The following is a 23,817-nucleotide window of genomic DNA, read 5'->3' as shown; positions in this document are numbered from 1 at the left end:
GTATTGTTAGAAAATTTTCAACAAGCATTCTTGTCATAAACCAAAATTAGTTAAATCCATGCTCGGTGCCTCTATCCACACACACACACACACACAGAGAGAGAGAGAGAGAGAGAGAGAGAGAGAGAGAGACAAAAGAATTATCTGCACAATTTCAATATCATATGAATGGTAACAAATACCCTAAAAAAATTCCCACAAAAGAATTATCTGCACAATTTCAATATAACAAGAATGGTAAGAATAGGATAAGAAAAGAAAAAGGATAAGGGTGACTCAAATAAGTCTGTGGCCGTTCATTGCACATTTGGTTGAATCAAGCCATTCCTTGCTGCACTCTTGACAATTCTGATCATGGGCATATTACAAACCGTCCAGCATCCAATTCTCTCTGCTCCAAAAAATGGGAAATGTAGATATGCCTCTCAGAATGACTAAGGAATCAAAGTCCTCTTCAAAAATAGAACAAGGATTGCTATGTTACAGATGAAAAGAATCTCTCATGCCACCAAAAATGCAATTCAGTGTGAAGATGGGGTAGAATCCGGGTTTTTTGAGATCACTCGCAGAGCGAATTTCTTGTTTTTCTTGATGAATATAAGTAAATCTCCGCCTTGCAGAACCATAATCCATCTGACCGCCCTCTCTCTCACTGTTGACCTACTAAGGTCTCAAGATATGACAGTTTCTTATGAAGTCGTTGGAGTAGTTAACATACTTTGTCCAAAATGTCCGAAGATGCGGAAAAGAAATATCCAACCATGGTTTACACTGACCATTGTAGTGAATCACAGCCGCCTGACTTACGGCTTGGAGGTCGGTGTTATTTTGGTAGCCTAAACCAAGCATGTGCCAAGATGGGTTGATAGGATGAACATTGAACCTGAATGCAATCAGAGCCGGAGGTAAAGTCCCAAGCCTCCACATCGTCATATTCGACCTAAGATTCTGCACCCGAAAATTAGGTTTGAGAAACAGTAACAAAGCAGGCAATCCAAGGAAAGGAAAGCTTAAAAGTTTTTATAATGTGAGAAAAATGGGTCACTGCTAACCCATAAATGATTCTATCAAACTTTTCCAATAAATGATTCTATCAAACTTTTCCAACTCAAAACTCACTCGGGTCTAGGCAAGTCCACTAGAACAATTCACACATTTACTCAAACAAGCTGATCAAATCAAGAGATCGACAAGAGATTATGTAAAAGTTCCAAATGATTTGGAGAAAATAAAAGCAGGTATAAATTATAATATAAGTAAAAATAGAGTGCGCATAGGTGGAAATAAAGTTAATAATAAGCTGAAGAATGGTTAAGAAGGAGAAAAGAGAAAAGAGAAAAGGAGGGGAAAAGAGAAATGAACAAAAGAGAACACTAATGCTCTTAGGGGTGTAAACGAGCCGAGCCGAGCCGAGCTTGGCCAGGCTCGGCTCGTTAAGCTCAAAAGCTCGGCTCAGCTCGGGCTCGAACCAGGTTCGACCAGGCTCGCGAGCCTTATCGAGCTCGGGTTATATTAAGTTCACACCCCTCATCTTCCCTGGACAGCCCTATCTAGTGTAATTTGACTACTCTTTTTACACTACGGGGGGTGGTCCAAGTAACAAATGGGGTTCCAAAAAAGAAGTGACATATTTTGCCTCCCCCTTTCACTCCCTGGACAACCATTTTAGTGTATATATTAATATATAATATATTAAATTCTTAATGAGCCGAGCCTGGCCAGCCGGCTCGGCTCGGTTCGTTAAGGATTCGGGCCGAGATCGAGCTGAGCTTTTTCCGAGCCGAGCTCGAGCGAGCTTCCGTGCCAAAATTGACACCCTTAAATGCTCTGTTCGTTTGGGATTATGACAACCGATTGTGACCCCCCAATCCAATTATTGGACTCAAAATTAAATTAAATCAGATTGGGGGGTCACAATCGGTTACATAATCTCAAACGAACAGAAAATAAGCTAAGACAACTGGAGTTAAGGTGAGGAGAGGGGAAGATAATAAATTGGACAAGTGTACTGTCAATAGACCGGGGGAATGATAAAAGTCAAGGGATGAAAATATAGGCAATTCTAAATTTGACATGTGAGGGTTGACATGTGAGGGTTATTAGAGGAATCTTCAAAAAGAGGGAACCATAAGGCTATCACCAATCCAAAGAACCGACAATATAATCTTGTTCCCACAGTTCGATAAAACAACAGTTCACAACCCCAGCGCAGATAAAGAGATACTTGACAAAGTGTACAGTGTGCTTAGTAGGGCGAAAACATTGAGTTGAAAGCAGAAATTTCACTACCTCAACATATTACCCATGTGCTATATACTCAAGGATTGAATGTCGGTTTCGGCCACAACCGAAACCAAAAACCGTAATTTCGTCTGAAATTATGTTTAAAAAAAAAAAAACAAATTTCAGTAATTTTGGTAAAAAAATTCAGAAAAGGGTGAAAATTTTGTAAAAAAAATTCAAATTTTAAATTTGGCCGAAATTTCATCCGAAATCTGGACCGACACCGAGTCAATGTACTTTCGGCGTCAGTCTGGATATTTCGGCCGAAATTTTTAACCATGTATATACTGAGCAGGTACACAAACAGTTTGTACAGTTGGAACGGTCTGTGATCCAAATTCAAAAGTCAACCAACATAATCACTGCATAGAGATGAATATCTGACATTTTAAAAATGATAGATTTACTCTTGCCGACACAACATTATCTTAATATGTGATGGAAAAATAGGTGATTGAAATATCCAATCAGTGTTAATAAGAAGACCTGGTTGGTATAGCGATTTTATCGCGATATTTTGGTAACACGACATAATCCTGAAATAATCCCGAGAATTTAAAAAATATAGCGATATTTTCATTTCCATGATAACATCATGATATTTTTATAACACTTTTACAATAATTATTTTATTTTATTTTTACTAATTTATATATTTTTAAATAATTTTATTTTATCATTTTCCCAGATATAAACCCAATAAAAATTAAAAAATATATATATATATCCCAAGATTTTCCCTTGCCGAAAAATTCCCGAGAACGTTATTTGTGACATAGGTTGGCAATTTTGACAATTTGAGAGTGAAACAAGATGCTATCAAGTTGGAAGATCAGTTAGTTGGAATGGAAAATTTTCATGCATATGACTCAGATATTACCTCCAACAACCAGTAATGGTACTTGTGTTTGATATTCGTCTTCCTCCAGGCAGCCAAGTCGAAAATGTTCATCCCATAGGCCCATGCACACTCTTCAGGGTCTAGATTCTTTGCTATGAGAGGATGCGAAAAATTGAAGTAATTCCTGAAGCGCTTTGACATTACCCACTCATCTTTGCCTTTACAAGTTTCTACGGCTCCGTTTACCTTGCCGCCAAGGTCAATATCCCACAGAGGTGACAGGTCACGCTGAACCACAACATCGTCATCTAGAAAGACCACCTTGTCAAGGTTCGGAAAGAGCTGCTCACATACATCACAAAGTGACTTGTCAGCACATTCTGAACACTGCTACCCAAAGTAATAAAAGGAAAATTGATCTTAGCACAGTATCAAAAAAAGGAAAAAGATTCAAAACCCCCACAGGAAAGATATTTAATTTGCTTGGGCAGAAGTTCTGTTTTCTAAAATACATTGGCTATTAGATGATCAAACACTTTTAATAACTCATCTTAGTATAAGAAATGAGTATAGCAAGTATAATTTTGGGCTTCTATTTTTAATTGGTCATTTTTTTTTTGAACGATGACAAATATATTCATACTACGAAAATAACATTGGGGACCAGCTGTAATAATTAGATTAATTCACCATTTTCTCCTGATTATTCTCGAACTTTTTCTTTACCACTTTATTTTGTCGCATTCCCCTTTTTCATATTGTTCGCAAAGTTGGGCATTTAATTTTTTTGTTGTTTGACCATTTTCTCACCAACCTGGATACGTTGATCTCTTAAGCTATGTCTAGCAGCCAGGAATTTTTTTTCATGATAAATCGGTATCCCCAAGTGGTAAGAGAGGGGTAGGGCAGTGGGAGAGGGAGAGAGATTTGACAGGACACAATGGAGATGAGCGTGGGAAGTGGCTAAAAATCAGGAAAAAGTCGGTCCTATTTTGAGTAGAGTTTTTTGTTTCCTGATTTTTAGCCACTTACTATCCCTTGGAAACTAGATTCCTGTTTTTTGTTTCCTGATTTTTTAGCCCCTTCATCCTCATCTCCACTTGGAGACACCGATTTATCATGAAAAAAAAATCATGGTGGCCAAACGTGCCCTAAATGTGGACTGAATTCCAGATCAATTTTACTCTTCTTAACGCTGTTTCCAGGTTTAAAAGTTAGATAACATAGGCTTTATTCTCCAAAGCAAAGAAAAAGGCAAAAGATTGTGTCATATCCGATTACCTCGGGTAGGTATATGCGGAGATGGTTCAGTATTGAAATGTATTTTGGACTCCTGGCCTGCAACCTTGAAGCATAAGACCTCGGACTTTCACTGAGATTGAAGCCACCACCAATGTGGTTGCCATGGTAGTAATTTCTGATCATTTGATACCTCTCAACAGCTTCAAGCACAGGTACATTTTCTCTCGTTAACCAGCCAAACTGGTGAACACCTCTCACCTCAACAATGGCTGGGGGAAGAGGATTCAGTGCAAACCATGAGTGCATACCCGTATAAGTCTTCTTATCAGTTATGACATGAAAGACAATCTTTGCGGGGTTTAAAGACGATCTTATGGCAGAGGTGACCACAACCGAAGTCGCAAGGATGTTATCGCTAGCTATAACAAAATGGTAATGAGAGTTATCTGAAAGCAAGGGTAGGAATTCCGGAGGTGGCAATTGTCTACGCGCGAGAGAATTGGATGAATATTCGTCGGTCAAACACAAAGAGAGACAGTGGATGCCTTTCGGAATAGCGCTTGCGGCATAATGCTTGTGGGTTAGCTCTTGTAGCTTGGATTCCCTGGCCTCTTTCTCAAGTTTCTCAATCTGCATGTGAAGTGAAACAATACTTAGTCAAAATTTACCTTCCACTAGGATCAGATTAAATGGATTAATATATACGAACGTACAGAAGGAAACTGCAATTCAATAAATGGCGATTAACAAAAATGATATTGTGTGCTGATAATGTCAAAAGTTAGAACGAAAGATTAGAAATTCATGAACCTTAACAACACTGAATAGCACTAACTATAATCAAGAAGATCAATCATCCCTTGGAAAATAATATTTCCTACATATATAAATAAAATTAACCAGCTCCAGGAACTCTAAGATGCCCTATCTAACAATATTATCACATCTTTTTAGAATCTTCTTGATCACCTCACAAAGAATAGTTACTTCTTTACAAGTAGAAAGAGAGAGAGTTTCAGCAATGCCTAGCTACTCAACAAGGTGCTAATGGGAATCCTTGGAACTCCATCTGAAATAGGGAAGGCAGTGTCTCAAGAAACAGCCAAATTTTGGACCAAGTTGCTCTAACAATTTTTTATTTCTACATATTTGTTGTGATTAGCATAAACAAGTGAAGCAAAGCTCTAAAGAATTATGGCCTGGAGTCTAAGGACTCCTCTCTGTGTCCTAAAGGAGATAACATGAAAGCTAAACATAAAGAACACAAACAGCTGAAAAGAATGGCTTCAGCCTGTTTGCACAATTTATGGGAAAAATCCATAACATCGATTTGAGTAAGAAGGATCGGGGGATTACTCAACCAAACTCATCCATAAAGATATCTAAAAGAGGAAAAGGGGCCAAAAGAGAGAGATATTTGGGCTACATGGATGATGAAGTCAACAGCAGGCCCTACTCCTGTTTTTTCAGGCTGAAATTTCGCACTCTTGGCTGTTATTAATTAAGAAGAATTTAGTGATTTTTTTTTTGAAATAGAATTTAGTGAGTTTTTATCGAACAAAAAAGTGAATAAGTTGGTTTTAAGTTGGGTATAAATTATTAGTATTTTTGTGTCTAGTTGTTTCCAATTGGTTGTTGTCCTTTGTCTTTCTTTTTCTTTTGAAAGTTATCCTTTGTCTTTCTAATTCTAATTAGAAGTCGTTAGGTCTTTAGGTACACCATTAAGAAAAAAGGTCTTTAGGTCTAACAAAGAGTTTGTTTTAAGGTTTCCAGTGGTTGCAATTAAAGAAAAGGAGGATGGTTAGGATTTCTTAGGAGGTTCTAGAATTGTTTAAACTTTAAAATCAAGTCACCTCGATTGGTTTGCTTGGTTCAGGTTTGGGTTTGTGGTTTAACAGGTTCATATGAGCCCAGATCATTAAAGGTAGACTTCGTTGATCCGATTTGTTTCATAAGTATAGTTTGCTCTGGCACAATCTTTGGCTGTACTTAGAAATACCATTCAGATCCTTATCAAAGCCCTAAATATATGAGAGGAAGAAAGTCGAGACTCAAAAATGGAAAGAAGAAATACTAATGAACCGAAACGGACACGGACACACACATTGTGTTCGAAATAAGGAAGTCAAAAATGAAAACTAGACGTGTACCTTACATGAAGATTCACAATTCACTTTCTCATGTCTTACATGCTGATTCATAATCCACTTGTATTGAGTTTTTTGACAAAGGGAATTGTTATTCCCATGCCTTATAGTCAATACAGCCACACTTATTCTTGATGTTTTGTAGCTTACGATTGGCTGGGCAGTAGTAGTTGTCCCACCCAGTAACCATGTTAAGAAAAATAAAAAAGAAAAAGAAAAATTCCTTCAGTCCAAAAGGGCCATGACCATGAATGTGATTATAACCATTGACCTTGTACATACTCATGGGGAGTAGCCCACAAGGTTCTGATAATTCGCTCCTTGGAGTCGGCATTTGTCCCCTTTAACGCCTCTCTAATAGAAGCTAAAGCCTTTATATGTCCCATTTGCTTATCCTCAATAGAAGCTAAAGCTTTGATATTTGTAGGCCTTAATCTAACATATGGGATCTTTGATTGGACTGTATGGGCTGCCTCATGATAGTCTGTTAAATCAACGGTCTTGATAACACCCATGACCATTTGTCGGACTTGATGTTGAGCCTAGGCATATCCTAACTGAAATGCCCGAAAGTACCCCTAAGCAAATTCGCCCCCATCTTTAGACAAAGAGGGTGTTTTTGTCTGTCTGCAAAACCTGGGTTAGGGCTTCATATTAAACACCTATAAAGACAACTTTCGGGTGGTTTTTTCAGAGTTTAACCTAATCTAATCGTGCAACCGCCCTAAAGGAGCGTGTTCGTGTGGGAGAAGGTGGAGAGGATCTCCGTGATTGATCTCGGATTCCGCACCTGTGCCATGATCCAAGTCTAAACGTTCATAAAATTCTGTGAAGAAACGGAATATATCCTCCCTCACATATTCCCAACATACCTGAAAGAAACTAAGGCAAAAACCATCTACCCTCTCTGCAGCTAGCCAGAATTCTCCTCCTCTCATTCTATATACACTATCTAAAACACCATCCAGATCGTCCAGGGGGGTGTTCCCAGAAATATCATCGATGGCAGGCTAGGGGAAGCGGTTGAGGGTGAAAAGGGTTTTGAATTAGGGAAACACCTGCTTCTCCAATTCACAAGGACCCAACTCTCTCAAGCACAACTATCGTTGCAACCTCCTCCATGACTATGCAAGAACTGGCTTCTTGTTTAACACCCAAAAGCTTCTCTACTTCATGATTTTCCCAAACCTCGTCTCTTACAACACCCTCTTATCATCTTATGTCCGATTTTATCGGATAGATGATGCCTTGAAACAAATATTCCCAAACCTCATCTTCCCCACAAATGGACACTAGAAATAGGAACACTCATTGCCGATTACGTCCAAAACCAAATATTTCACATACACAATTAACCTTTCACATTATGATTTGAAGATTGGGAAACAAAATCACTAACAAATCATCAAGGCTTGTTTGTGTTCGGATCATGTTCCCGACACCAACCTTGTGGATTTGTATGCGGAAGTAAGCAGAATGGAAGACACTAGGGAGGTGTTTGATGAAATGCAGGTCGAGGACATCAAAGATGGGATTGACGTCAAGATTCGCTTCACATTCTGAAAATGGATGTCTTTGAATTGTGTGAAGGCTTTAGAAGGAAAAACCTAACGGGGTTGGTTGGTTGGGAGAGGGGAGAGCAGCCCCGCGCGGGAGGGGGGGTTAAGAATGTTGGGATGGGTTGTTTGAGTTCTCTGCAACTCTCATTTGGTGAAGGCATCAGAGGAAGAAATGGGATTTGTTTTAGCTAAAAGGGGATTGTTGGGTTGGGCTCTCTCTCTCTCTCTCTCTCTCTCTCTCTGGGATTTTCAACTAGATTTGGAAAGGAAAAGGACGTGAGAGGATGAATAGGATGGGGTACAGTTCCTTTCAGGTGTGTAATTTTCACCTTTTCTTTTGGGGAATGGTGAATGAAGAAGGGATTGAAGGATTATAAATGTGGATGGAGTGAGAGAGAATATGGAGGGAATTTGACCTGATGGTTTAGTTAGATTGCAGAGAGCTGGAAGAGAGTAGAAGCTCGACTGGTGGCTGAGAATGCAAGAGTAAGAAGGAGGATGACGTTCTCATTTCCTTTCTTTCTCTTTTTTAAATTTTCTTTAATATGGTCACTGGGTGGGAAACTACTACCGCCCCAGCCTATCCTAAGCCACAAAACTACAAAAAAAACTGTGACATTATTGTCTGTAAGGCGTGGGAGTAACAATTCCCTCTAGCAAATTATCGTAAACAATAATGCAAACCAGTTCATGGCATACCTTTTTTGTGATCCTATATGCTATTGAACGAACCAAGAAACCTAGGTTTAAAACCTTATGGGCGCGTTTGGATAGCCGGATTAGGGAATGAGAATTGGAACTTGTTTCTTTTTTTTCACTAATTCCAACGTTTGGTTCGAAAGTAGGTATCGGAATTACTGAATTAGGATCCCAGGCAGAAATAACTCAGGAATATCGGATGGCTTCCGTTACCCACCCTAATAGGTGGTATTCTGATTCCACACCTCTCTCTCTCTCTCTCTCTCTCTCTCTCTCTCTCTCTCGCGCGCGCGCGATTTCATTTATTTCTTCCTTCTGAATGAAGAGGCAGTATACTCCCTTCCACCCGCCACCCTTCCCACCACAGGCGACTACAGGTGCTGCCCAGAAATCTCCACCCGATCTGGAGCAACTGTCAATGGAGTTGCAGCAGGCTGCCGGATGAAGGGAAAGTATGGACAGAATCCAAGGCAACAACTCCTCTTCCGCCATATATGGTGTGGAGAGATTGTGATCAAGGCCAATGCTCGAGGCAGTATGGACTTTCTAATCTACATGAACATCATGAACAAAGTTGAGAGACATCATGATGGATTCCATGATTGAGGTCGTTTTCTCTGTTTACACCTTTGGCTAAAGAGTTTGCTATATAATTAGTTCCTCTAAGAACATGAAAAACACGTGTCCTTTCATTTAAAATCATCAAAAAAATTTGTTAATGAAGTGCACCAATCACTACAATCCCAGGTTACAATTAAGCTCCCACAGGATGACATATTTGACAAATTTCCCTTGACCTAAAGGCTTCCTTCTGACACTTTATAGAATAAATGTAGGAAGGTGAGGAGAACTTATGTCTAGGCTTAGTTGGAATCCTTGATGCATCATACCAAACACACATTCACAATGTCTCCTTTTTTGTTAAGAACTCTACCAACCTCAGCTTGTACCCGGTTTCCAAAGGAAGACCATCAAAGTCCAATTTAATGATGTGTTGTGGTAGCAGTTTCCATGAAAGAAGCTTTCGTCTCTTTTAGTTTTGGACATCTTCCAGTTATCATCTCCTTCCAACACCATAGAGGTCTTCTCTTTTGGACATCTTCCAGTTATCATCTCTTTCCAACTCTATAGAGGTCTTAAACCGAATATACCCAAAATTCTTTCTTGCCCGAAGCCCGACAAGAGATTAGGCTTTTAATGTCCTGACTAATATCACCCATGAAGAAGCTTTATCCTAAGGAAATATTACAATTCCTTGTTTTCCATATAACCCATGCCATGATAAACAAGTCACACCACAAGATTTGTTCTCACCGAGATGCTGACAAGAACATCCCACCATAAGACGAATAAAGGAATTGAAAGATACACACGATGGAAACATATGCAAATGATGAAATTTTAAGATGAAGCTTCGGGAAATGCTAAAATAAGCACACATACATACTTAGAAACCATCATAAAAGCAAGAAAGACATCCATAATGGCTTAATCACATCGAACACCAAGTGACATCCGTTGTCACACATGTGATGTAGACCGGGCTAAGGAAATGCACCATTTGACCTAGATTCAAGACAAAGGAGCCACGATGTGGCTTGGATACGGATCAACAGCCAAGATTGGCTTGGGCATGGTGCAAAGAAGTAACGAAGAGTAATTGGACAAGAAGAGCGTATGTATGTATGTACGTATGTACATGTGTATGTGTATTGCACATCACTAATTTGTGGGCCCTAAGCCACAAGTGAGGTGGCGTGATGTCATCCACTTAAGAGGGCTAGATCTTTCTATAAATAAGGGTCCAGGGGCAGCGTTTAGTGGAGTTTTTTATCATTTGAGAAAATGTATTTTTTGGAGTGGGAGGTTTTTTGGAGAGAGTTCCAAGGGTAGAGGGCAGGAGTTCTCCAAAGTAGGATACTCGGCCCTCAAGAAAGCGAGTTCCGAGCGCGCCTATCGCCGCCGCTGTACCGGATCCGCATCCCATAGTGAAGTCATGAGGGTTTTGTACGCCGATCTCTCGTTCCTTGAAAATTTTATCCGTGATTCTTTCCTTTTATCATGTGTTTTCTTTTTTTATTCTCGCTTTTGTTCCTAGAATTCTTTTTCTTTTGTGTTTGAAAATCAAAAAAATCATCCTAGATCTAATTTCTTTGAAATCAGTCCCTAATTCTACGCACAAACAGTCCTCTTTTCCTTAAAATCCTGCACACTTTTTAAAAAAATCAGATTTGGTTTCCCCTTATTATATAAAAATAGGAAGTCAGGTACCTCTTGTTATATAAAATTAGGGAACCAGTATGGACACTCCCTTGTTTTAATAATGACACTCTTTTCATTGAATTTCACTTTCCTGATTGGCTACTACAACCTATTACAAATCTCAAAAAGCTTTCAACATCCAATTTCAGAAATGTCAAACAAAGAGGAGCTCCATATCAAAACAAGGGAGCGCCGATAGCATTTCCCATAAACATATTTAAAATTTTAAAGTTAAATCAAATACACTGCCGAATCCATCAATCCTATTTTCAGGGTTTGTCAATGTTTATTACAGATCATTTTGCTTGTCTAGTTACAAACATCTGCCAAGAAGAAGAGCACTAAATGAGCATGTCCAACCATTAGTTAGGCCATCTTGAAAACACTCATTTGAAAAGCATATCATATCAGTATTGAAAAGAGATATAGCAAATAAATAAGATCAAAATATTAGGGGATATAAACCAGAAGACAGACCATCGCCTTTAACTTTATAGCAAATGTCTTGGCATCATATTGGTTATTCTTCATTTCAGCAACAAGTTCACTGAACGATGCCGGCAGCTTTATTCCATCGGGGATTTCCTCAGAATTGACTTGATTAAGGATCTTATATAAGTCTTTAAGCAGTCTCTGTGCAACCAACAGTGATGATCAAGCCTAAGTCCATAATATAGCTAATTCATCAAAAAAAAAAACTTGAAATTTTTCTTATTATCACAAAATTGATCAATTATTCAAATTTTCAAACATGTCTAACAAGAATAAGTATTTACCATTGAAACATCGGGCCTGCCAAGAAACCCCGGTCCAAATTTCCTGCTGAAACAATCTGAAACAAAGGAAACGTTACATATGAAAAATATGCACAACCATGTAGAACCCTCGTTAATATAACACTGCAATAATCTGCGTTGTTTCCAAAACACTGCATAAATAAGAACCAAGATACATGCCAGAATTGGTAAAAGAACACAAAAAATCTATGCAGAACTGTCCTTTTGGATAGATGCAAATGTTTATGCAAACTTAACACATGTTATGTAATATCAGAGAATACAGGAAAATATACTGGCATGAAATGTTCCTGAAAAATTAGGCAGCCCAAAGCAAGAAACAAAAGCTGGGATAAACAACATAGGAAGAAAAGGAAAAAGTGAAAAAGAAAAAAGACACAGCAATAGAACATTGGAAGTGCAACTCATTAGTATAAGCATTATCCCGTAAAAAAAGGCCCAAGCATCTCTGAAGCAAATTACCCACAAACTAAGGCCAAAACAAGAACACAAATTCAGAAGCCAAAAAAAATCATATCCAGGATATCTTGATGTTAGAAGTAATCTAGGGTTAGAGAAGAGAGGAAAAAGAAGAGGAGTGAAGGTTGGAAAGACTCCACTAGGGAGCTCCTCATGAATATGATGTATATATAGGCCCAAACTAGGGCAACAACATACAATGACTACAATACCCCTAACTAATACAAGTAATGTCTAAACTAACCTAATACATTATTCAACACTCCCCCTTAAGCTGGAGTGTATACACTATGAAGCTCCAGCTTGCTACAAAGAACTACGTCAACAACTAAAAAAGTACAAGAAGCTCATGCACATCCAGCTTGGTATAACACTCATCCTCAAGCTGGTGTGGTACATACATAATGAAAAACATAAACAAAAAAACAAAGGTCACCATGAACAACATCGAGATCAATGTCCATCAAAAGAATAGCTCTCCTGAAGTAGCACAACAACGAGAGCGATCAAACAGGGCCTCTCCCTGAATGAGAGCATGGCGAACATATCCGCATATCGAGGGCAATGGAGATGCCATGGCAAGAACAACTACAATCTAGCAAGCAAAAGAGGCACACCAAAGGTGCGCACAATGAACATTGGCGAAGCAGCACAACGCTAGGTGAAGAGGATAGCAACTGATGGGGAAACCATCGAAGACAAGGTTGACGGAGAAACCGTTGCCTGGAGAGAAGGGATATAGAGAAAGAGGATAACCAACCAACGATGGGGAAACCATCATCTGGAGACTAGGTCGACGGCATGAACATCGTCACTTGAAGATAAGAAGAGTAAGATAACCGCACATTATCGCCTGGAGACAAGGTCGACAGCATGAACATCGTCGCTTGAAAAGAGCCGACCAACGATGGGCAAACTATCACCCGGAAAGGAGAGGTCGACGGGAAAAGACAGTCACCTGTAAGAGAGCCGACCAACGATGGATATGGAAGCCATCGTCACCTGAAGATAAGAAGATGAAGATAACCAACCAACGATGGGGACATCATCGTCTGGAGACAAGGTCGACGGCATGAACATCGTTGCCTGAAAAGAGCCGACCAACGATGGGGAAACCATCGCCCGGAAAGGAGAGGGGGACGGGAAAAGACAGTCGCATGTAAGATAGCCGACCAACGATGGATATGGAAGCCATCGCCCGGAAAAGGAGGAAAAAGATAACATGAAGGGATAAGGCATAAAGCCGAACAACACGGAGAGACATGAAAAACAAGATATGAAAACAAGACAACACTCCCTCAAGAAGACAAAGACAACACTAACAACACTCCCCCTCAAGAAAAGACAACAAAGTGGACAATACTCCTAAGAAAAGACACAAATAACTACATGAAAACACTTCCCCTTAAGTTGAAGGTCAAATACCTTCAACTTGCAATGAAAAGAATACAAACAAGGCACTACACCGCTTTCGGACATTTGATCAAACACTTGGTGTGCGCCGTAGAGAAGAAGACAAAGGAAAGATGACAAACAAGGCACCACACCTCTCTTAAACATTTTATCAAATATTTGGTGCGCGCCTTGAAGAACTACATAAAAGACATAGAAGGTAATAGAAAGAAAGAGATGATAGGAAGACGATAACAAGACAAGCACAAGAGAACAACAAGAAACAATACAAGACAACACTCCCCCTCAAGTTGAGGCCAAAGGCCTTCAACTTGAAACAAAAAGAACACTTTCAAGGCACAAAATCCCTTTGAGACATTTCATCAAACACTTGGGGTGCACCTTGAAGATGAGATGAGAAAGACAAAGGCCATAGGCCAAAAAAGCTATAGAGAAGAGAAAATAAAGAGAGCTTTGGAGTGGAGGAGAACCCAAAATGGGTTTACACAAGTAATACAAACATGATTTTTGTTTTGTTTTGAGATATACGATAGAGGGAAAATGGGTTAAAAACGAAATGGGTTGACGAAATGAAAGAGATAGAGTGAGATTTCTAGGATATAGAAATGGTTTTTTTTTTTTTTTTTTTTTAAATTTGGGTATTGTAGCAGGTTACTGTAGCGATTTACTGTAGGAGTACTGTAGCGGTACTGTAGCGGGTTACTGTAGCGATTTACTGTAGCGGTACTGTAGTGGGAGGAGGAGGAAGGAAGGACACGAGCGAGGAGAAGAATTGAGGGAGAAACTATAGAGAGATAAAGAGAGGAAAACGAGATACGAGAGAAAGGGATGATGGCATGGAGGGAGATATCCTTCTTCTTTCCTTCTTGAAGGATCAGCCCATTGGCTCTGATACCATGTTAGAAGTAATCTAGGGTTAGAGAAGAGAGGAAGAAGAAGAGGAGTGAAGGTTGGAAAGACTCTACTAGGGAGCTCCTCATGAATATGATGTATATATAGGCCCAAACTAGGGCAACAACATACAATGACTACAATACCCCTAACTAATACAAGTAATGTCTAAACTAACCTAATACATTATTCAACACTTGAAAAAGACGATTTCTCGGAAAAAGCAATAGAGAACAAAGAAAAATGTTGAACTGCTAATAATTCAAGCAAACAAAACTCTACAAATAATTGTGTTCGTAGGATTTAGGGTAAGTTTTAAAGGTAAAGAATGTTTCGCAAGTTTAATTTGAAAATTAAAAGAAATATTTCAAGTTTTAGATACACTCGTTTAAAAGAAATCACCTAAATAGGAAGACTAAATTTAATTTAAGGAAACATGTTTCAAAGTCAGACTAGATGCGACTAATTGATAAAGTGAACTTGGCATTTACTAGGAGGTATGATTCCCATTATTTATAAAGTTCTTTTCTTAGTCAATGTGTAAGTGAAATTACTAAATCTAGAAGGGTGCACAAAGCACTGTAAATTTTGGAGGCGAGAAGAGTTTAGTTTCTGAAGTGAGCTTTTGAGTTTCGAGCCTATTAGGACGTTTTTGTTAACTACGCAAAAGACTAGTGAGAAAAATCTAATACTTCAAAATGAAGCAGATGGGTTTCCATAGGCTACAGTAAGACCTATGATTCTTCCAAGATAATAATGTCGAAACACAAACATGATTGCATAATCCAAAAATAAATCCAATTAGAGAACAAATTCAATAATGTAGGTCAGGAACCCATTAACATTAGTAATCCATGAGTAATTAAACCAAATTACTCCAAATCAATTCAAAGACACAAATGCAGACCCAAACAAAGCCCAACTCTAAGAGCCCAATAAATCGAAACCCAATCAAAGAAAGAATTTTACCAACGATGCAAATAATAACAAGACTGTGAGCTAAATTAAACCCCAAAGGTTGGACTTTAAATCAATCAACCAAACCTTGTATTCTATCCTGAAAACCTAATAGATCAAAGATCAAAAGAAAACGAAAGCATTTAATGACAGAAACAAGAGAAAAGATCAAGGTCCAATTGCTTACGAGTTGTTCCATTTAAAGTTGAACAAATAAAAAAACAACCACAATAAATCAGATTCTGGCAATAGAAAAAGAACAAACTCAATAACCACAATGAGAGAATGATGTAGGTCCAAACCTAAGCAATTCAAATTGAAGAATTAAGCCACTCGAAACCCAAGAATTCAAAACAGACCCAATAGCCATAACTAGAAAAGGATAAAAAAAACCCAAGAATTCAATTGCAAATTCAATCAATCCAATTAGTCAAAACCTGACAAGATCAGTACCCAGATCAGAAACCAAGGATTAAAAACTCACCCAATGACCATTGAGACAGATCCAAAAACAACTGTCTTCACAAGAGTAGAATAAAAGGAAAAAAAAAACTAAAAAAGAATGATCAAGACCCGAAATGGAGCCCAACAGTTCAAATTTAATCAAGCTATACCAAACAAAAGCATTCAAAACCCAAAAGGAATTCAATTAACCCAACAAAATTTATATCAGATGTATCTCTTTTGAAGATCTTCCAAGAACCCAAACAGCTAAAAGACCTCAAATTCATATAAGTAGAATGCCAAGAAATAAAACAACACATGATTACCACAAGATCTCACAATAATTATAACTAAAAAAGAATGATCACGGCTGGCAATGGGGCCCAACAGTTCAAATTTAATCAGGTTATACCAAACACAAGCAATCAAATCCAACATTTCAATTCAAATTCAATTAAATCAAAAAAAATTATATCAGATCCAACAACCCAAAAAGCTAAAAGACCTCAAATTCGTAGCAAGATCTCATGATAATTAAACAGGCCAAATAAAAACATAAGATCGAAAAGATCGAAACGTACTGAATGTCGAGCAATTATCGACGCCTTTTTCCAGCGAATCAACGGCAGTGAGTATGAAAACAAAGGGCAAAAGAACGGCAAGAATGAGAATTGTTTGAAAAATAGTCCAAAAAGAGATGTGGCGAGCTCCGATTTTGATCTTCATTAAGTCAAGAAACCCATTTTTTGTAGAAATCGTGATGCTTCTCATGCTAGGAGACAAACGAAGCTGCATGATTAGACTCCAGGGCAAGAACCCTAAAAACCCAAATCAGAAATTCCCAAAAAAGACTCAAAAAAATCAACATCAGATCAAGAAAGGGGGAGATCTTTTGTGGGTTTCCTTTCTTGGATTAGACTCTGGCATTGGATTTCTAAGATGGGTTCTTTGGGTTCATTTCAGTTCCAAACATTAGGAACAGATTGAGGGCTTGAGAAATCAAATGAGAGAGAGAAGGATGGGACTTTGTTTTTGCCTCTGTTTTGGGGAGTTTTTGGCTATGCTTTCGCTCTCTTTTATTTCGTCTTTTTTCTCTCTATCGAGTTCTTTTCAAAGACGTAGAGAGAGAGAAATGACATTATGTTATGATTGAAGCGTTATGGAGTCAAAGCTGTGTATTGGGTTTGAATGGAAAGAGAAAGAAAGATGGGGGGAGAGGGTTGGAATTTTTTTTTTAGTTTGAGTTTTGGGAGTCTTGTTATTTTATTTTTCTTTCTTTTTTTAGGGAGGTGACGGGGGAGTTATTTTAGGCCTATGTGGGCTTTGACCTAAAGATGATTGGCCTAGGGACAAGAGGGGGGTGTTGACATTTGAGGCTAAGTTTAGTAGTTAACCTATGTTTGAGGAGTAGTCATGGGGTTTGAGAGAGACATGCGGATGAGGTAAGCTAGGGTTTATTCATAAAATTGATTCAGTTCAATTGAGAGGTAAGGTGGCATCTACAAGTAGGCCATGGTGGTGAAAATGGAAATGAGGTGAATTGGGTTTATATTTAGAGGCCTTTGGTGGTAGTTATAAAGGAAAGTGAAGGTGAGTTAGGGGCAAGGTATCAATGTGCATTGTGAAACTAGCCTAGAGGTGAATGTCACCTAGCAATCAATGTGTTACTATAATTGTATTGTCTAGCTATTGCCAGAGGTTGTGTCAAATAATAAATTTTTAACATGGAATTGAATTGAGAGTGTCATTATCACCTTGTTGATTGCAGGGTTGTGATTGTGCTTGATTCTGTCAAGGGTGAATTACCTTAATTAATCTGGTAAAAAAAATTCCCCTTGACGAAAAATATTGACCTCCATATCCCACTATAGCTTTTCCATAGAAAGCCATCAAGTTATTGGTGGATTTACTGTGATGGCTTTTACTGCACAGCTCATGGCTTTGTAGCAGTGGATTTAGGTGCAAGACTAAAATTGTATTACTTATAAAATCATACTTATTACATGTTGTGTTGGGAAAGTTGCCTTATTTCCCACGGTGGATTCGGTGAAGGCAAAAAGGAAACACTCCGATTAGGTTTTTGGGGAAAACCTATGTGCTATAAAAGGAGTTGTTTTGCTCTCTTATGTGGCTGTAAGAGAAGGGGCCTCGGGTTTGTCGGCCACCTCAAGGTGAGAGTGAGAGAGGGAAAAAGAGAAGAGGAGAGAGGAGACGGTTTCTTATCGGGTTTTCTCCACGGGTTTTCTCCGGGGCTTCTCTTGGGGTTTTTCTCTCGGGTTGCTCTCGGTGTATGGCCTTAGTTGAGAAGCAAGGAAAGGGTAGCGGGTTTGTACGTTTTGGTTTAAGCCATTGTAATCCTTGTATATTGTTTTCTCATAGTGAAGATCATCTTTCTCACCCGTGGATTTAGGCTTGGCCGAACTATGTAAATCTTGGTGTTCATCTTGTGGATTGCTTTATTTTCTATTTCTCGTTTACTTGTCCACGATCGGATCAGATTTGTCCGGCGGATTTTCTCAACATGCTGTTTGTAGGGAAGTGATTTAACCGCATGACATGTATATGTCAAGATATAGAACACCTATACCCTTACTATGTAAGGGGGAAGGTATGGATCTTAAAGACTATGAGAAGAAACCTATTGATTGGCCCTATTATGCAATTATGGAATTGATAGCAGAAGATAGGGATTATCCACCTTACAAAGCAAATGATGGCTGGTGCAAGCCGGGAGCATTAACAAATCCCACCGATGTCATAGAGGAATGTCCCAACCGCTGGTATAAAATCACTTATAAGTTGGTCCCCAATCATTTTGAGAAGCTACACAATAACCAAGCAAAACATAACCCACTAACCACTATATCATCAAAAGCCATGTAGTATATAATCATAAAGATCATTTCCACCAGCCTTTTCTTTAACTTCATGAGTGTCTCGAGGAACACATGCACAAGTGTATTCGGCACGGAGCTAGGAATTTACTCTTTGCCTACAATGGTCACTAGGGGGCGCTTACTAACTTTTTGTAATAATTTATGCACATATCAATACTATAAAAGGGATTTTGCGAGTCATTGGGGGCCGTGGCCACCCCGACGCTATGTGTCCCTCCGCCACTGGTTTTGGGTCACTACCAAATGGCCAACATAGGCGCAAATTCACATGCACGCATCTTGACTTGTCGAAGTTCAGTAGGTCTCTAGTCGGGGTCCGCCTAACCCCAGCTTACACATAAAAAAAAAAAAAAGGTTCAGTACCTCTTTAAATCACTCATCAAAGGTGGGTTAGTTCTTGCACTGTTTTTATTGTTATGTTTCCATTTGAGGCTTGTACCAATGGAGTAAATATACGAGGTGTCACGTCCTAAGCCACTCACAACATATTAATTTACAATCACAAGGCTTAGGGGTGCAACAGCGCCACATACCTGCAAAGTCGTCTTCACAAGCATGCAAGGTTAGCAATAAACAGAACCATGCTCAATCCATAATAAATTAAAATCCATAATTCTTAATCATTCATAAACTATCCAACCAACATATGTCTAGCCTATTACATCAAATTCAATCTCCTCTCATCCCAAATATTGAAATAAAATAAAACAATGTCTATCCAATGCCTACTGAAAGCAAATACTCACTAAATATGTAAATAAAGCAAATAACTGGAACTTCCAGAAGTCTCCCGTTCCGCTCCAACCTCAAGCTGGAATCACTCCGCATGATCTAAAACTGTTAAATAAGGGTGAGCTAAATGCACTCATGTGAGATAATAAGAAAGCTACACTAACAGATATGGCATCAAAAGCAAAATTAATACAAAGACGGTAAAGCATTCAATGGTAACAGTAATTGGTAGTTCAATGTGCATCAATTTCAGAAATAAGGCACCATTCAATTTCAATATTCGATATCGGTGTCAAATTCGATAAGTCAGAGTTTCTTGAGACATCGATAGTGCTATGTTTATTGATTCGATATCTGTCTACTATATGATAGTAATTACACTGTCCAGTGGTATCTAAGTGCCAAAGGTATTATACATCCCCCAGTGGTTAAGGGTCCAGAAATAAACTAGCATCTCAAGAAAAACTGATTTGATATTCAGAAGGTTAGGTATTCAATAGCATGTGGTTCAAAGAGGTTAATAATGGGTGTACAATCTCAATCTATAAGGTATCATGGTTTTCAATATTCAATAGGGTGTAATAATCAATAATCTGAATGGGTTTTCAAACAATAAAGCATGTGAACAATATGAATATTGTCAAAAAGGATTTTGGGTAACTCATCAGTATAGTCCCTTATTACTCACCTCAATTGAAGTTCAAAATCCTTTTCACTGTACACTTTTGTTACCTACAATCAATAGTATAGGTATTCTCCATGAGTTCCATCATTAACATTAGTCATATTAGGCATATATGCCTTTTTACTGACACAAGACACTCTTTGTTGTCCAATCGGAAAGACACAGTAACCTGTCCTAGGGTTCTTTTTTTGTATTTTGAAATTATCATCATTATAGAGTCGTCAAACATTCTTGAATCTATTTTATCATAAGGTAGGTCTTCTGCCGAGTCCATAGAGCACAAGAGCATCGAAAACGGATAAGAGACGAAGAAGTTATGATTTTTCAAAGTTTCATAACATTTCAAGGTTCAGACGTTCGACGGGGTATCTTTGGAATTCTGAAGGTTTGCTTCAAAATTTCGAAGGTCACGGACCAACTCTACTGGTCCCCCTTCGTAAGTCCGAAGGTTTGCTTTGGAAGTCCGTAGGTCGAGGATCAATTCTACATGCACCCCTTCGGAAGTCCGAAGATCACAAATCAGTTCTACTGGTACCCCTTTGGAAGTCCGAAGGTTTCCTTCGGAAGTTCAAAGGTCGCTGACTGGGTTTTTCCAGCAGAAATTTAAGATTCGTCCCAAAAACTTCAAAAGCCATAACTTTCTCGTTTGACCTCCGATTCGCGCGTGGTTGGATCCGTTCGATTCGTATTGACGAGAGGAATCCATCTAATCCAATTTCATGCTCCAAAAGTCTCGGATTTATTTATCATAATTAATCTAAGCTTTTTAGGGATTAATCTAAACCCTAAATATCCTAGTTCCATATTCTAAATTCTATTCTCTTAGGGATCTATGAATACATCCCTAGATCAACACACACGCCAATCCTAACGGATTAATCATATTCTTTTCTTTAGTTCTCTTAACTACCTAAACAATTAAGACTCGAAGTTCTTACCCGGATTCGCAGACGAAGGCTCTATGATCGATTCTCCCACGCCATTCTCACGAACTTCTCTCTCTTCGAGGGCTGCAGAAACGATTAGGGTTGGAGTTATGTTTTGTAGAACCCTAAAGGATGTATTTATAGTTTTCTATTAAAAGTCCTGACCCTAATGGGTTTCCAAAAGACAAAAACACCCTCTCCTTTTAAGGGTGGACGAAAATTTAAGTAGGGGTATTTTGGGTATCAAAATTTCGGGTGTTCACAAGAGGCTAATCCATTTTAGGGTAAATCATTTCAGATGAATCTACTTACCCTGCATCGATTTACCCTCGAAGATAAGTTTTGTTTCATCCACTCAAAATGGAGAAAATGACAAGCGTAGCTGAAAGAGCACTTGGTAACTTGACTTTTCCTTCATAACTCTTTTACCAACCTGCATGAATAGATGGATAGTTTGTACTTAAATTGTATACTCTTAACTAAAAAATTGTGTTATTCTTTAGGTTACTGGCTCGTTTTGCCATCCATCTTAACCCCACAAGTAGATCACTCGTTACTTAACAAGTTAGACCCTCCATCATAAGCCCACTCGCATCTTACTCATGTATAAACCATGGTTTTAAATTTCGGCTGAAATCCAAAATTTCAGATTTCGGTGGAGACCGAAACCGAAATTTGCCGAAATCCGGAATTTCGTACTTTCCCAAATTTTTGCCGAAATTTCGAGAAAATGTATTATTTTTTTTTTAAAGAAATGTTACAAAATTTCGGCCGAAATTTCGAAATGAATTAAATAATCTTTTTTAATTTTTACCAAATTTTGGCCCGAAATTTCGGATTTCGGTGGGGTCCGAAATCGGTACCAAAACCAAAATTTAAAACCATGGTATAAACTGCATTATTTTGTCCTCCATTATAACCCCACTAAGGGCTCCTTTTTATGGTTTGCCATTAGGCCTTGGGTAGACCTCTCCAGTACATAATTCATTAATATATGCCCATGTCTGGCCGCGAGGATTTTTTTTTTCATACAAATCGGCGACACCAAGTGGAGATGAGGGTGAAGTCGCTCAAAATCAGGAAACAAAATCCCGGAAACTAGTGTCTTCGATGATGAGATGCGGCTAAAAATCGGGGAAAGGTCAATATGATTTTGAGTAAAGTTTTTTGTTCCTTGAATTTTAGCCACATCTCATCACCGGAGACACTAGTTTCTTGGATTTTGTTTCCTGATTTTAGTGACTTCACCCTCATCTCCACTTGGAGACACCGATTTATCATGAAAAAAAATATGCATGGTAGCCAAACTACCCTACATGTGTGGGCTCCACTAGTCATAGAAAGAGTTTTCCTTCTAGCATTTGTTGAACCAAACATCAGCGAAGGTTTTCTTGGATGCATTTAGAAATTAGAGGAATTGAATGGTTTTCCTGAAGTATGTTTGGTCAACTTTAGTGGTTCACTGTATAAAATACAAAAATTAATTTTGAAAAAATCCCATGGAAATACTAAAAAATATATATATTTTATAAAAAATTTATAATAAAAATTCCCCTACATCCAAATCAACCCTAAAAGTATAGTTTTAAAATTTTACCGAAAACAACCCAAAACAACCAAAATGTTTCTGTCCATCTATACCAAAACTGAAACGTATGGCGAATTCAAAACCTTAAGTGTATACGAGTTAAACCTTCTAAAAATATTAAATTTATAAAAATTACACGTAAAATATAGTGTATGTACTATTTTAAATATTTATATGAATTACATGTGAAATATGTTATGTGAACTATGCCATGTATTAAATTATTAGACCAATATCTGTTAAATAATTATATTTATAAAAATTGCATGTAAAATGCGATGTATTTATTTTTTTGATAATGGAAGTGATATGTTTGCCCCACTTTTTTTTACTAGGCATAACCCCCTCCGGTGTAAACAAGTAGTCATAAACAAGGTTTTAAATTTCGGTTTGGGGAGTAATCTCGAGGGTAAATGAAACCGAAATTTTAGCCGAAATCCTGAAATTTCGGCCAAAATTCTGTAAGGGCCCGTTTGGATGCCGAGAAGATTTTGATTTGGGTTTCTCACATTTGCAGCCCTTTTTACATTGTAATTTGGATCGGATCAAATTCTTGGATTTCTAATTCAGCAGCTGACAGTGAAAAAAATCAGATTTCTAAATTTACTATGGAAATAAGAAATTGGAAATCCACAGATCTGGCAGTTTCCTTCGCCCTCTTTGCTCCTCAACCTCTTCCCTCCACTAGGAAGTACCCCCTTCCCCCTCTCTCTCTCTCTCTCTCTCTCTCTCTCTCTCTCTCTCTCTCCATGAGCTGCCGGATCTATTCAAAACTCAATTCCAAATCCAAATACAAAATGGGCGGTATCCAAACAGGCCCTAAAGGCATGTCAAGTTTTTGGGCTGAAATTTTGAAAAGGGATAAAAAATTAATATTTTACCAAAAATTACGGCGAAATTTCTGAAATTTCGGTATTTCGACTGAAATTTGGTGAATTTCGGAAATTTTGGTTTTACGATTTCGGTGAGGACCGAAATCCGAAATTTAAAACCTT

The 23,817-nt window shown here is 38.3% G+C and overlaps 1 protein-coding gene across 1 annotated transcript; it reads right to left on the bottom strand.

Annotated features, from left to right (window-relative positions):
• Positions 1-128: 128 nt before the first annotated feature.
• LOC143846775 (putative galacturonosyltransferase 14) lies at positions 129-17,206 on the bottom strand. The gene is made up of 6 exons (XM_077355332.1): positions 16,576-17,206; positions 11,810-11,865; positions 11,511-11,666; positions 4,406-4,996; positions 3,164-3,466; positions 129-948 (listed from the first exon to the last, which is right to left on the bottom strand). The coding sequence occupies exons 1-6, from the start codon at positions 16,787-16,789 to the stop codon at positions 664-666; spliced, it is 1,605 nt and encodes a 534-aa protein (XP_077211447.1). The 5' UTR covers positions 16,790-17,206; the 3' UTR covers positions 129-663.
• Positions 17,207-23,817: the final 6,611 nt, after the last annotated feature.

Source organism: Tasmannia lanceolata, unplaced genomic scaffold (genome assembly GCF_043159265.1).
Source record: "Tasmannia lanceolata isolate RefF3 unplaced genomic scaffold, GAP_Taslan_0.1 ptg000015l, whole genome shotgun sequence".
NCBI classification, from domain to species: Eukaryota; Viridiplantae; Streptophyta; class Magnoliopsida; order Canellales; family Winteraceae; genus Tasmannia; species Tasmannia lanceolata.
Note: the sequence above shows the minus strand (reverse complement) of the source record. Positions and strands in the feature narration are given on the sequence as shown.